General features: G+C 40.2%; 1 protein-coding gene across 4 annotated transcripts in view; it reads left to right on the plus strand.

The window, feature by feature from the left end:
- The window catches only part of LOC149440328 (EH domain-binding protein 1-like protein 1), a 207,910-nt gene that overhangs the window by 113,826 nt on the left and 78,474 nt on the right, over window positions 1–15,610 (plus strand). For all 4 annotated transcript variants that reach the window (XM_089658776.1, XM_089658777.1, XM_089658780.1 and 1 more), the window contains exons 5-6: window positions 5,143–5,321; window positions 10,888–11,027. In XM_089658776.1, coding sequence (XP_089514902.1) covers window positions 5,143–5,321; window positions 10,888–11,027 — 319 coding nt within the window. The remainder of the gene's footprint in view (window positions 1–5,142; window positions 5,322–10,887; window positions 11,028–15,610) is intronic.

A 15,610-nucleotide genomic window follows, 5' to 3' on the forward strand; every position in this document is an offset into this window, starting at 1 on the left:
TTTGCCTGTGTCCTGTACTGTAGTCTAAGATATGGAATTTACAGGAAAGTTAAATTGTTCTTTTTTTGCATATGCAGCTAAGAATGTTAAGGTTGACTGTTTCTAAATAAATATTACATTCTTGTGCATTCTATGCAAACCTATCTTTAAATTACTCATGATAATCTCCTAGATTGTAAGCTCCAAGGAGCAGGGCCCTAGAACCCCTCGTGTATCGCATTGTATTGTTATTGTACTGTCGCATGTTCTGTCTCACATTGTAATGTACAGCGCTGAGCGAACTGTTTGTGCTTTATAAATACTGTATAATAATAATAATAATTTACTGAGTCTATTAAAATGTGAAACAAATGTAGCGCTAATCGCTTGATGTTCAAATAAATCAATGTGCAAATAAAATCCCCTCAAAGTGAATAAACGTGCTACTATAAATAACCTCGTGCTTACAAAGAAAACACAAAAAATTCCTATAGTGATGGTGAAAAACCAGTCTTATTGACTGACGTAACAGTGCATATTTCAACAAATATACATAAACACACAATGTGCACTAATATATATATATATATATATATATATATACACACACCTACACAAATCCTATAAAGTGGATAAAACAACCTCATGTGACTTCCTCAGGGCGTCACATGGTACTGTGACGCAACGCGTAGGCCCGACGTAGTGACGTACTTCCGGTGTGGCGGCCATTTTGGTACACCTCTTTGTACTTTGTACACCCTAAAGTGTACACCCTTTGTACACTCTAAAAACGCATGAAAATAGATTATTGTGTGTATACTATGTCACTAATCAGAGTTCACTCTTGCACATGAGGTTGTTTTATCCACTTTATAGGATTTGTGTAGGTGTGTATATATATATATATATTAGTGCACATTGTGTGTTTATGTATATTTGTTCAAATATGCACTGTTATGTCAGTCAATAAGACTGGTTTTTCACCATCACTATAGGAATTTTTTGTGTTTTCTTTGTAAGCACGAGGTTATTTATAGTTGCACGTTTATTCACTTATAATTGAGGGGATTTTATTTGCACATTGATTTATTTGAACATCAAGCGATTAGCGCTACATTTGTTTTACATTTTAATTTTTGAGGATCATTGGATACATGATTTAATGTTGGCAGCTTTTCGCTATTAATATTATCGTTTAAAATCAGTCTGAGCGCAGGAGGTTCACACCACTACTGAGTCTATTACAATCATTCAGGTTTAAAGGCTTAGCTCTCAAAAGGTAGCTCTCATCAATTGTATTTACAATTAAACATTTATGTTAGTAGAGTCCATTCTTCTTTTTGATTACTCCTCCATTTGTTTTAGTAAAGTAAAAGCTAGAAACACATGTAACATGTAGACTGAATTGTTAAATACAGTTGATAATCCTGATAGTAATATATTTTAGAATAATTTATACATTATTTTGTACAGATATATATACAGTCAGGTCCATAAATATTGGGACATGGACACAATTCTAACATTTTTGGCTCTATACACCACCACAATGGATTTGAAATGAAACACCCAAAATGTGCTTTAACTGCAGACTGTCAGCTTTAATTTGAGGGTATTTACATCCAAATCAGGTGAACGGTGTAGAAATTACAACAGTTTGCATATGTGCCTCCCACTTGTTAAGGGACCAAAAGTAATGGGACAATTGGCTTCTCAGCTGTTCCATGGCCAGGTGTGTGTTATTCCCTCATTATTCCAATTACAATGAGCAGATAAAAGGTCCAGAGTTCATTTCAAGTGTGCTATTTGCATTTGGAATCTGTTGCTGTCAACTCTCAAGATGAGATCTAAAGAGCTGTCACTATCAGTGAAGCAAGCCATCATTAGGCTGAAAAAACAAAACAAGCAGGAACTGAAGACAGTTGCAGTAGAGGCCTGGCAGAGCATCACCAGGGATGAAACCCAGCGTCTGGTGATGTCTATGCGTTGCAGACTTCAGGCTGTAATTGACTGCAAAGGATTTGCAACCAAGTATTAAAAAGTGAAAGTTTGATTCATGATTATTATCCTGTCCCATTACCTTTGGTCCCTTAACAAGTGGGAGGTACATATGCAAACTGTTGTAATTCCTACACCGTTCACCTGATTTGGATGTCAAATTAAAGCTGACAGTCTGCAGTTAAAGTACATCTTGTTCGTTTCATTTCAAATCCATTGTGGTGGTGTATAGAGCCAAAAATGTTAGAATTGTGTCGATGTCCCAATATTTATGGACCTGACTGTATATATATATATATATATAATTATTATTTATTTATTTACAAATTTTGGATGGAATGGGAGAGTGTTAAAAAAACTGACAGGTTTTTTTTTTTCTCTGTGAAAGACACCCACTATATTTTTTTCCTGGTAGCTATTGTATCTGGGTTAGAAAATGAAGGAAATCCAAATGTTTCATCTGTCAACAGAACAGATATAGTGGGGAAATCTTTTAGTGGGGACACCTACTTACGGTGAGAATTAGAAGGGGATTTTCCCTCACCTCCTGTTGTGTGTCTGCGGAAGTAAGGAGAAATCTCCCAAATAGAGCACAGGCAATAAAAGAAAAAATGAATAGCTCAACAGTAAAGACCTGGCTCTCCATAGAGTTAAAGACTTTCAAATGCAACTAACTTTTATTGTAACAATAAAAATAAAATCAGAAGCTTCTGATTTTATGTTTAATGTTACAAAAAAGTTATGTTTTAAAGCGGTTTCAAACCCCAAACCAAAAATATATTGCAACTTACCAATCCTTTGATTTGGTGGTTGCATCAATTTTATTGTCTTTGGCTTTTCCCCCCTCTGTTTTCATCTGGTAATCAGGCCACTAACACAACTCATGTTGGTATTGATCCACACGTAGAGGTCCAAACAGTAGGACATTTACAGTCATGGCCAAAAATATTGGCAACCCTGCATTTCTGTCAGATAATGCACCACTTCGCCCAGACAATTGTTGCAATTACAAATGTTTATATTGGTATGACACAAAAAAAGTGCAGAAACAAAAAGCCAAATCTGACACATTCCACGCAAAACTGCAAAAATGGACTGTACAAAACTATTGGCGCTTTCTCAAAATTGTATGAAATAATTCTGTTCCAAGTTTGTGATGCTTCTGCAATTTGTACGAAAAACTCACCTGTAGCAATTAACTGGTGCTGACAATATAGAAATCATACCGGCAACCAGTTAAAATGGGGAAAAATTTACTTAAACTTTCTGTTGTGTGTCTCTGTGTGCCACAAGTATAGCAGCAAATAACAGAGCAGCAAATAATTGTCTGAGGATTTGTGAACAAAAATTGTGGAAAAGTATGGACAATCTTAACGTTACAAGTCCATCTCCAGAGATCCTATTGTTCCTCTTTCCACTGTGCGCAACATTGTCAAGAAGTATAAAGCCCATGGCACAGTAGCTAATCTCCCTGGACGTTGAGGAAAAAGAAAATTGATCAAATATTGCAACGTAGGATTGTTCAAATGGTGGCTAAAGAACCTCAATTAACTTCCAGACAAATTCAAGCTAACCCTCAGGCTCAGGGCACAACTGTGTCAGCTCGCAATATATGTTGCCAGCTGAATGAAAGATTTGGCTTCTTCTTTCTCCACATTTTTGTGTCATACCAATACAAAAAAAATAAACATGAGAATGCCTAAACATTTGTAATTACAACTGTTTTCTGGAGGAAGTGCTGCATTATCTGACAGAAATGCAGGGGTGCCAAAAATGTTGGCCTTGACTGTATTAGGGCTTGTTCACACTTGACTAATTTCTAATGCTTGCCAAATGCCCCTATAGCGTTAGACAGGCGTTTGGGAAACGTTTTTAACGCTCCCCAAACACTCCCCAGACATCCTATGCACGTTTTTGAGGTGTTTGATAGGCGTTTGCCAAGAGTTAAAACTGCACCACAAACACCTATAATGACGTTTAATGGTATTAACGCTCCGCAAATGCCTCAAAACCGCTTCACAAACTCCCCACAAACACCTGCCAGGCGTTTGAGGAGCGTCACCATAGACTTGAATGGGAGGCTTCAACGCCTCCTAACTCAACATGATGTGTCAATTTTGCCGCGATGTTAAGGCTTCAGTATGAACAGCACTGTTTGCTGCTATGTGCAGAATTGTCAAATAAAACGCTTCCCAAACACCCGTCTGATGCCTGCTGACAAAGTTAGTGTGAACGTAGCCTTAGTGCAAATTGTGTTGTTGTTTTTTTTTTAGATATGTTTAGCCTAATCAGCTGTTATGTAGATGTAAACTCAGTTATAAAAATACATAGTTTTGCATGGAGAAAGGGCTATAACTGCCATCAAGTGTTTGTTGCTGTATTTAGCCTCACTGGGGATACATCCCTTCACTTTCTGTCCAGCTATCAGGCTCCATTCACACTTAGGCATTTCAAATTGCGGGTGGAATCATTGCAATTATGCCAGCGATCTGAAAATGTGCTATGAAAATATGAAAACACGCATTCGCATGTTCAGGTGTTTTTCATTTCATTGGCACCTGGAAATGCAGGGTGTTTTTGCCGTGATCGCGGGAACTTTTTTGTGGCATTGCGCGTCCCGCGACTTTTTTTGCACAATTGTGGCGCTTTTATCACATTGAAAAATGTGCCACGATCGTGGCAAAAATGCACCACGGTTTCAGGCGCCATTGATTTGAATGGCACATGAACACAAAAATACGCGTTATCAAATTTTTACAGTGCGTTTTCAAATCATGGGCAGAATTGCGATGAATCCGCTTGCGATTCGAAACTCCTAAGTGTGAATGGAGCATTTATGCTGTCACCAGATCAGGAAATAAGGAAAAATCTCATAGAAACAGAGACAAAGGCTGTAGTCCTCCCACACTAAAACAAATATTTTAGTTTTTTTGTGTCTCCAGGGCCAAATAATGACTTAATGGTTTCCAGTTAACCTGAATGTGTTTTACATTGACTGTCTTCTGTATCAACAGTAGTATATATGTAAAACACGACCCACATTTCTGCATTAGTTGCAGAAAATGTAATTATCTCTCTAATGTGTATGATTCATTTTCTATATTGTCCGTAATGGTTTCATGTGTCCTTTCTGTTTGATAATATTGTTCTTTGTTGGCAATTCAGGAATCTCGAGGCCATAAAAAGCTTCTGGCTGTGGCTCCTATTGACCTTCGAAAGTTTGCTGCCATCTCATCTGCTCCTCGAGAACTGAAACTGACGCTCACTCCACGTTCTGTTAAGGTTGTGTCAGCAGCTCTTACTGTCAGTATTACCTGTACTTTGCTACGAGAAGGCAAAGCTACGTAAGTGGCATGGTTATTTGATTTTTCACTTTTGCCTTGTATGAAGACAAAAATCCCACACTGCTTTTGGTCTGCTTGCTCTGCTCATAACCTACAAAATATTCTCAGAATTTTTAATGTTCTGTCATTTTAAAAGTAAAATGGCTCTATAAAATCATTTATTTTTAACTTTTTACTTTTAACGTCATTATTTATCTCAAATAATACCTGTCATAAATGGCCACCTGAGAGTAGATAAATGTAGTTTAGTAACATAAAAGAAATGCTGAAATGAGGACAGAGTTTCATTCACCTATAAAAGATAACACTGGTAGTACAGATTGCAGAATGCAATTTTCTGTCACCATACAACCTTATTTCTGCCACGGAATTCCACTTAAAGTGGAACTTCATTGGGGAATGGGTAAACTAAAAATCTGTAGCTAAAAATACTGTTCTGTTGACTTAAGACACAGATACAGTGCTTACCCCTGGAGTCCAATGCTGTCTTCTATGCAGCTGATTCTCCCCATGGCTTCTGCTCCTTTGTACCACTGTCTGATGTCTCATAGCCAGCTCCTCTACTGCTCATGCAAAAGCTGCAGCTTACAGTGAGGCAGGTCCTGCAGTCTCCAGGGATGTGTGAGGGATGTGAGCTGATCCCAGGTAGCAGTGAATGGGGGGTGGGGAAGGGGGGACAGGCCAAAGCGATATCATCTTCACCTAGGTGTGGAATGGGAGCAGGTACCATAAGAAAAGGTTTCATCTCCCTGGAAAAAAAAATAGTGGACTCAGACTAAGAGAATAATGTTTTAATCAGCAGTGATGCTATATGTCCCTTTAAGACAAGATCAGCATATGTAGATTATTTACTACATAACCCCATAGGGGTTTATTTACTAAAACTTGAAAGTGCAAAATCAGGTGCAGCTCTGCATAGGGGCCAATCAGCTTTCCAGGTTTTTTGCAAAGTCTACAGTGTTTCTAAAGGCTGATGGTTTTGTGTTCAGCTCCCCCCTCAGCCCCCCCCCCCATACTTACCTGAGCCCCATCTCGATCCAGTAATGTGCATGGGAGCCTCGGCTGTCCTGTGTCTCTCTCTCCTCATTGGCTGAGACACAGCCGTTGGCTCCTACTGCTGTCAATTGCAGCCAGTGAGGAGAGAGTGGGGGGGGGGGGGGGCAGGGCCGAGCTGTGATTCTATGTGTCCTATGGCTGCATAGAGTAGGACTTTGGTGTGAGCATGCACCAGTGCCCCCAAAGCAAGTGGCATGCTCTGGGGGCACTGCTCAAAGGGGAGAAGCCAGGAGCGCTGTTGGGGACCCGAGAAGAGGAGGATAAGGGCTGCTGTGTGCATAAGCACTGCACAGAGCAGGTAAGTATGACATACTTGTAATTTTTTTAAAAAAAGAAAACAAATCTTTATTTTTTAATTGAACAAGCTGAAGTTAGAGGTTGATTGGCTACTATGTAGATTTTGCACTCTCCAGTTTTAGTAAATCAAACCCATATTGTATCTAAAGTGTTCATTTTGGGGGTTCAACACACTCCATCAATACACGTAATTTAGGATTACAATTAGTTGTCGATCACAGTAAATATTAAGGCTTTTCATTAAAATACAGACAAAAGACATAGCATAAGAATAGTGACGTTGCTTCTACTGTTAGAATGTTAATACCTTGAAACCAGTACCTCCAAATTTTGCTGAATTTTTAGTAAAATTTTAGAGCGTGTTAGAGGGTGGCACAAACACCCCCAAAATGACACCTTTTTTGAATGTAAACATTGCAAAGTATTTGATAAGAAGCATGGTAAGTTTTTGAAGTTATCTTTTTGGACACAATTTTTGGGAAAATGAAGAAGGTAAATAAATTAATGTTACTGTTACACACTGCATAGGCATATTTACAATTACATCACAAAACACATTATTCTTCTCCTCCTGGGGATGGAGATAACACAAGTGTAATACTTTTTCACTACATAAATGCATAGGGGCCCATAATCAAATGGCTTCAGGCTTTTAGGGGCATAAATTATGCATCTAATGTCCTGACCTGGAGCGTCTGGACAGCAGAAAAACCCCAATAAATGGCCACATTTTGGAAAGATAACACCGAACAATGAAGAATTAATTAAAAAAAAATAAATGTCAATTAATAAGATATTTCTAACACACAATATGGGCATACTTAGAATTATAGAGATTCCACATATGTGACGCTTTTTTCAGGTCTTTAAGGCATAAAATATACATCTAATTTCTTTACTACCTATTACATTTTTAGAGTCCCTGGAGAACCAAAACAGTAGAAACAGCCACAAAATTACCACATTTTGGAAAGCAAACACCCAAATGTATCGTATAAGAGGCATAATGGGAGAGATTTACAAACCTTTTATGCACACAGAATCTGGTGAAGCTGTGTATAGTAACTAGGCTGTATTGTCAAACTTTAATTGAACAAGCTGAAGTTAGAAGCTGATTGGTTACTATGCACAGCTGCACCAGATTTGGAGTGCACCAGTTTTAGTAAATCTCCCCAAATAAGTCTTTTAAAGATTTAAATTTTGTTCACACATTTTTTTAACATGTTCTCCCTGTATCTGCATGGGTTTCCTCTGGGTACTCCGGTTTCCTCCGACATTCTAAAAACAGGCTGGTAGGTTAATTGGCTCCTGTCTGAATTGGCCAGTTAGGGACCTTAGATTATAAGCTTCTTGAGGTAGTGACTGATGTGAATGTACAATATACCGTATATGTAAACAGCTGGGTAAATTGATGGCGCTATATAAGTACCTGTAATAAATAGGTAAAATAGGGAAACAAAATGATGATGTAAGTCCATGAATTTGAGTTTGTATCAGCCTCTTACGGTCTATTCTACAATCTGTATAGCAGAGCTATACAGATTGTAGAATAGACCGGGGAAGGGAGAAGCAGCACAAGAAACTGGTTTGTAGAATAGAACAGATTGTAGAATACAGGGGAAGGGAGAAGCAGCACAAGAAACAGGTTTGCTGCAGTGTAATGATCATGCTGATAGTAGAAGAGGGCAGAATCAAAGATAAAGGGCCTTATCAATGTGCTGCTTCACCTTTTTACTGTCCAATTACAGGGTGGTGGTGGAAGGTGACCTGTAAGAGTGGGGCAAAGTGTGATTCCCTAGGAATGGATGGACAGAAACACACATTTTCTTTGACAGGTAAAATGGCTCCCAAAAATGTACTTCATCTGTGCATTTTGTCATTTTCCTGGAGTTCAGCTTTAAATTGGTAATTTGTAGCCAACCAAAGCTGGTTTTCAAATGTTCCATATCCATCAATATTTATATATCTCCTTATAACATTAGAAAGCCCATTTAATCCTGGCAAATTCTCCTGAAGCATTATACAAATTAAACTTTTAGAGCTCTTGCCATGTAAGGAACTTTAACTCCTTCATCCTCATTTAGATTCATTAACATCTAAATTGTAAACCCCCGGTTTTATATCTGAAACACATAAATATACAGGGCTCCATACAACACACATTAGTGAAACAAATGTTAAAGTGAACAGTGCAAAATCTAAATGTTACCAATACATAAAGTGACTAGTGCTTCACAATATAATAATTACACTCCAAGTGTTCTATTTCAGTTCATAATAGCTGTGCTCAATGTTGCAGTCCTGAGTCAAGCTGCGCTCTATTTACCCCAGGGGTTCCACAACATCTCCACTGTACCCCTGTATACCACTTATAAACATGCAAACCAAAGGTAAAAAAAACAAAAGGGCGCCATAGTAAAAAAACTTTGTATTAAAAAAAAATATTAAAACAGTTGCACACACACTGTAAACATGCTGCCCCCCAGCACACAGGTATTGCGCATGCTCATGTACGGCTACTGGCTCCAAAAGCTAACTCAGTGCAAGGTGGGTCCATATGTGGGATGACATCACTGTCTGTAACTGTTATGACGCATTTTATCATTCAGCATCTTCAGGTATTGCTCCCTGAATATTTACTGACACCATAGGGTGGTTGACTACAGTAGCTAAACATGTAAATTAGCATTTGGATACCTAAACCAGGTAATCAGGTTGTATATCATTGATTTACATGTGTCTTTTGAATAGTAATAATGCAAAAACTAAGAAACTGACTTAGACATACATAGAAGAATTATGTGGTGTGACAGCACTAGCACTAGACCCTGACACTTTGTTAGAAGAGGGAAATGGCACACAGAGTTCTCAAAGGTGCAGACTGAGAGTCTCCAAGATATCAGTTCTGAGCAGAGAGGACTGGCTTTTGAGTTTTTTCCCAGTTTTTTAATTCTCAGATTAAACTGTGCAGTCCAAAGTTTTCAAAAAGCCCTGGATGGGACTAAGCTTTTAACTTGTGCCCAGGTTTTACCAGAAACTAGCAGACTGTGTTTGTGCATGTGTGCTCACCCTTTATATTCAAAGGCCTGACAGCAGTTTAGGACTCCACCCTCTGGAGGAGTCTGTAAGGCTGCAAGGGAGCAGCGAGAGAGGTGCATGTCAGCACCATACAGGTGAAGTCTGTAAGGGAATAGACAGAGTCCCTAATCCTGAGGTTCAGAGCAGCAGGGAGCTGCGAGAGTGCAGAAAGAAAGCTGCAAACGGTGCAGGGGTTGTACGTAAGCACAAGGGTGCTCTGAGGTGTCCTGTGGGACCATACCATAGGCCTAAGCTTAAAGTCTGATCAGCGGTGCTGCAAAAGCAAACCAGTTGGCTTTTCTTTTGAATTTTGAAGTGGTGATGGAAACCCTTACTAGGGCGACCGTTTGTTTAAATCTACTTTCTGTCTTAAATAAAACCAAGCCTAAAAGTACTCCTTGGCTGGACTAAACTCATTGGGAAGCACTACACCTGAGCAACTCCCCACACATATCACAGTAAAAAGGTCTTTAATAGCAAATATGTGTAGTTTTTTTTTTTACAGAAACAAAATCCTTGATTGTTTCTCTGTGACCCAAGTAACAATAGGATATCTAGCATTATCAATCATTTCAATTCTACTGGGATGATAATGATTCCAACATCTGTGTTTGGTCTCTAAGCATAAGTTAATAATGTCATATGTCATATCATATTTACATATTTGTATCACATAGCTCTGTTTTGAGCTTAATAATATAAGTTTGGTTACTCCAAACTATCCCACTTACAGTATCTGCTTGAGAGCAAGTTCATAGATTTTGAACAGCAGCAGCCTGTGTGTATGCCTGTGTTTTCTTGTGTTTAGATAGGGGAACTTGCATGCCAACATTATTTATGCTAAATGTTTGAGGATGTCACATTTCCATTTTGTTTTATCTTCCACCCCCATCTATTTGTGACATGTACTAATTAAAGTCAGTCAAGTTACTTTCAGACAATGGAGATAGAATTTTGGGGGGCTAAATAAATTGTCATAATTATGCAAAATGTCACTTCACAGAAGAAATTTTATCATGCTTAGGCCACACAGGACCACCAAAGTACAGGCAGGATTATTGTATATGGATATATACTACATAAAATTCTTTGTTAGTCTTTTCTTGACATTCACTCTCTTGTGTTTACATGACAGGGATGAAGACATGCAGAGTGTAGCCAGTCTCCTGAGTCTAAAGCCATCAGACATTGCAGACATGGATGACTTCAATGAGGAAGAAGAGGAGGAAAAGTCACACAGGCAGAGTCGGAGTTCCTTAGGAATTGCACCACGAGGTAAATATTGCCTATAAAATGCCTAGTATAACTATTCTCTTTTCTTCCAGTAAGTTTTTTTATGTATGTATTTATTTGATTGTTATGTTTTTTCTCCTTCAATATGCAATAACCAAAAGACCAATAGAATGCATACATACTGATATAAAATTCCACCTGTAGCACCATCCTAGTTCAGCTAGAGGGAGCTAGACCCTAATGGTTAAATGGTTAGTCAGGAGCTGGTTAGCAGTTCAGATGTGCTAGCCAGAGGGGTCAGATAGTGGTCAGAGCTGAGAGACTCTGCAGGCCAGCCCCTCTGGAATTTCCCCCTGTTCTGAGGCTTTTGGAGGAGGGCCTTGGAGGCAGTGGGTGGATCTGAGAAGTGATTGGCTGCATTCTTGGGGGATCTCAGCCAATCCCCAACACAAGGCTTGGCAAGGGGCTGGAACTTCCTTAAAAGTGTAAGAGCCTGCTCAGTAGCCAGAGAGGAGAGTGTGAGGAGTCGGAGGCAAGAAGGAGTAGGAAGATGTGAGGCAGGATTAGGAAGGCTGCCAAGAGGCATAGTGGGATGAGGCCTGCCTGCGAGCCTGGAGCTGGAAAGGAGGAAAACTACGGACTCACTGGCCCCTTGAGCGAGGACCACCTGTATGGCAGGGAAGGATGGGCCTGGTAGCAGCAACCAACCGACAAGCATTACAGGAGAGTGTCTGAGTGAGTACACCTGCACCGCCTGGGCAGATAGGGGAAGGAGCAGATTAGCCTTCTACTAGGGACCGTTCGCCTCAATTAAGGGGATAGAAGCCAGATCCCCTGCTCAGGAAAATTTTCCAGATTGCTGGGTGAAGACGAGTTCATCTAGGTTCTGGGGTGGTACATCTATGAGATGCTTTCTAGCAGTCCAATGGAGACTGCATAAAAAAAAAAAAGACGCCTGCGAATAGTTCAGGAAGCTGTCCTCCGATACTGGTTCCCTTTGCCATCCTATTCCCCCTTATCCAAGTTCTAATCCCCTCAATAAATAACAAAACCAAAGCTCAAGCACTGGTTTCTGTCTCTGCATGCAAGCTTGTGTGGAAAATGCTGAATGACTGGCTGTGCAGGACAATAGGGGGACCCAAATTTATCAGCGATCCCTAAGGGGGTAGTGCTACACACCATAATATAGTAAAATATAGGAAAAACAAATATATATAGGCCCTGATGCATAAAACTGGATTAAACACATATTGTCATGTAAACATTGTCACATCAATAATTTTTATCATTTGCTGCACTGTATAATACCACTTTATTAACCACAAAAATATTCATACATTTTAACACTTGGTATGTTACATCCTAATATTAACTGATTACAAAAAAAAAGGAAAATTCAGCTGTTGAAATTTCCACCTGGTACACAGGTCCGTGGTAAAGATGTTCCTTAAACTAAGGAAAATCCATTTTCACTTGTGACTCAAGCTATCTAAGCTACACTGTTCTAGTTTGCTCTGGCCATTTATCCTGCTAACATAGTCCTATATCATTTATCACAATAGCTGATATTGCTTATGATCCATGTAGCTTAGGTCCTTCAGTTCCCAGCCTTCTGTTAGGAGAAGCTCTAAGCCATGTTGTAGTTTGTTAGCTTTCTTATTCCCTGATGTGCTGATTCCAGCTTCTGTGATTATGCCTCCTGGGAGCTGTTTTTCTCTACAAACATTAACAGCACCACAAGTTGGTGAACCCATGGCTTGCCAAAAGCTTTCTCAGTTGTGTGTAGATATAGTTCAGCTTTGAAGTTCGCTGTGGTAGACAAGCTGAAGGACTATTTATATGGAGCTAAATTCCTTGTGAAGATGGATAATAATTCCCTGATCTATGTGCTCACCACAGCTAAACTAGATGCCATTGGACATCAGTTGCTGGCTGCCCTATCTGGATTATGTTTCAGCCTAAAGTACAGGCCTGGAGCAGGGAATAAGAATGAGGATGCTCTATCTAGAAGACCACAAGGCCGCCATACCACTAAGCCAAACTGGTTGCATGTATTTCCAGAGGAGGTACAGGCCATGAGTCAGGGAGCTGAGTACGTAGTCAAAGGGGAGGCCTATGCTGAAGAGGTGGAAGCCCGGAGTGCCTGCATCCTATCATATTATTGCAATGTGTTCCAGTTGAATGGTGAAGAATTACCACAGTTCACCACTAAGGATATGAAGGAGGCTCAGGATCCAGATTCCCTCTGTCAGCTTACAAGAAAAGCCCTTATGTGGGAGCAACCAGACCTACTTTGGTGGAAGATCCCCCGAGTGCTAAGGTTATCCATCAAGAGTGGGATAGTTTGGAGCTGAGGGATGGGGTGGTCTACAGTAGGGGCCCCTCAGACCGAACTGAAAATCTATGGCAGCTCTTGCCCACGAAGTTCAAGAAAATGGTGTTGAGGTCACTGCATACTGAGCATGGGCATGTAGGGCAGGAAAGAACCTACTTGCTGGTGAGAGACCAGTTCTGTTGGCCACGTATTAAATCTAAATTGGAGGAGTACTGTTGCACCTGTCTAAACTGTATTCAAAGGAAGACATTACCTAAACAAGCTGCTGCTTTGGGTTATCTTCAGAGCCAAGGACCAATGGAACTGGTGTGTGTTGATTTCTTGTGTCTGGAACCCGATTTTAGTGAACCGGGGAATGTCTTAATAGTGACAAATCATTTCACTAGATATGCCCAGGCATTCCCCATGAAGAACTAGCAAGCATCCACTGTGTCGAAAGTATTAGTGGAGAAGTTTTTTGTACACTATAGGCTTCCACAGAGAATCCACTCAGATCAGGGTAGAGACTTTGAAAGCAGACTGATTAAGGAACTGCTGATCTTGTCAGGAATCAAGAAGTCCAGAACTACTATGTATCACCCTCAAGGTGATCCTCAACCAGAAAGATTCAACAGAACACTTCTGAACATGTTAGGCACCCTGCCGATGGAAAAGAAGCAACAGTGGAGTCAACACATTGCCGCAGTAGTGCATACTTACAATAGCACTGAGACTAATGCCTCAGGCTTTTCCCTCTATCGTCTGATGTTTGGATGGGAGGCCAATGTTGGGCAAAATGGGTAGCAGGGCACGTCGGTGGACGATGCTCTGGAAGTATGGCAGCCAATGATGGATGATGTATAGGAAAACCGGTACTGAGCAGCAATTCTAAAGAGTGGAAGCAAACTCTGTGCAGAAGAAGATGAAACAGGAAGGTGCTTCTAAGTGCAGTATTCCAAGGTCAACTTTTAATAAAAGCAGTTAAAAACACTTACAATGTGGTAGTATAAACAGGCTCTAATGTAACACATCCACCACCTCCTGCGCTCAGGGACTGAGATCAGAAGAAGACCAATCAAATAAAATGATAAATGTTCATCCAACACTGATCAAAGGTTATGCAGCTCTAACACGAAGCTGGGGAAGCTCAATATAAACTGTAGTAGAGAACAAAAAAACAAAGCGCACCAACCTTGATAAATTATACTCAGAAAAGTAGCAGTAAAAAAGGCATATAGCACCAAAACCAACACAGGGTTAGAAGACATGTGCAAGTTCCATCCGGAAGGGAGATACACTCTTGGTCAAACTGATGTGTTTCGAAGGGGGGTCCCTTCTTCCTCAGAGCTAATCATACAGAGATATGCCACCCCTAAATATAGTACTGCTCTATCAGTGGACCTGCCCTAATGGGCGGGATGGCCTCATTATAGGGGGTGGGGCTAAACATTTCACAACAATTGTTAACTTACATAGCATACAAAGCATAGATAAAAACACAATAAGATTACAAATAGAAACGGATAAAAGCAAAAAGATGATACCATTATTTGCATAAACGATACATTGTGAATAGAATAAAAGTGTCATTGATTAAAAGTTAAAATACTAGGTGGGAAATAAAATCAAGACAAGAAAGGATACCTCAGTCCATATTAAACATGAAAGCTAATGAAATGGACAAAAAGTGACCAAAAAGAGACAAATAGCCCTAATTAAAGTTTTACCTTAGGACCTAAATCACTTGCAACAATGATCTATACTGAAAATCTGTTTTCAATGCTCCAGTGATAATTGGCGGCCTCACTGTTCTCTATTCATTTCTTATTTTCGGGAGGCATTCTGCCACTAAGTGTCAGTGTCTATGTCAGTTTTGCAAAATTGGTGGTGAAAAGGGGAATTAATACTGCAGAGAGCCTGCAGGTGGCAGTGGAACGCACTCCGGCATCTAGAGCAATAGTGCGCATGCGCCGTGCGCTCCAGCGGCCATTTTGGTGAAGGGTACCCTGCATGAAAGCAGTCCGAACCTGCATCTGCGCACTCACTATCGAAACCATTTGTGTGATCCGAGACATGCGGTGAAAGGGGGATTGATACTGCAGAAAGTTTGCAAGTGGCGGTGGAACACACGCCAGCATCTAGAGCACTAGTGCACATGCGCCGTGCGCTCATGTGGCCATTTAGGTGAAGGGCACCCTGCAGGAAAGCAGTCTGAACCTGCGTACTCGCTATCGACGCCATTTGTGTGATTCGAAACATGCAGAGGAAAGAGAACACACGGCTCCATATAGCCCCCACAATTACACGATCA

The sequence above is a fragment of the Staurois parvus genome, unplaced genomic scaffold (assembly GCF_062004578.1).
Source record: "Staurois parvus isolate SC_StPar_1 unplaced genomic scaffold, SC_StPar_1.0 ptg001091l, whole genome shotgun sequence".
Classification (NCBI taxonomy): domain Eukaryota; kingdom Metazoa; phylum Chordata; class Amphibia; order Anura; family Ranidae; genus Staurois; species Staurois parvus.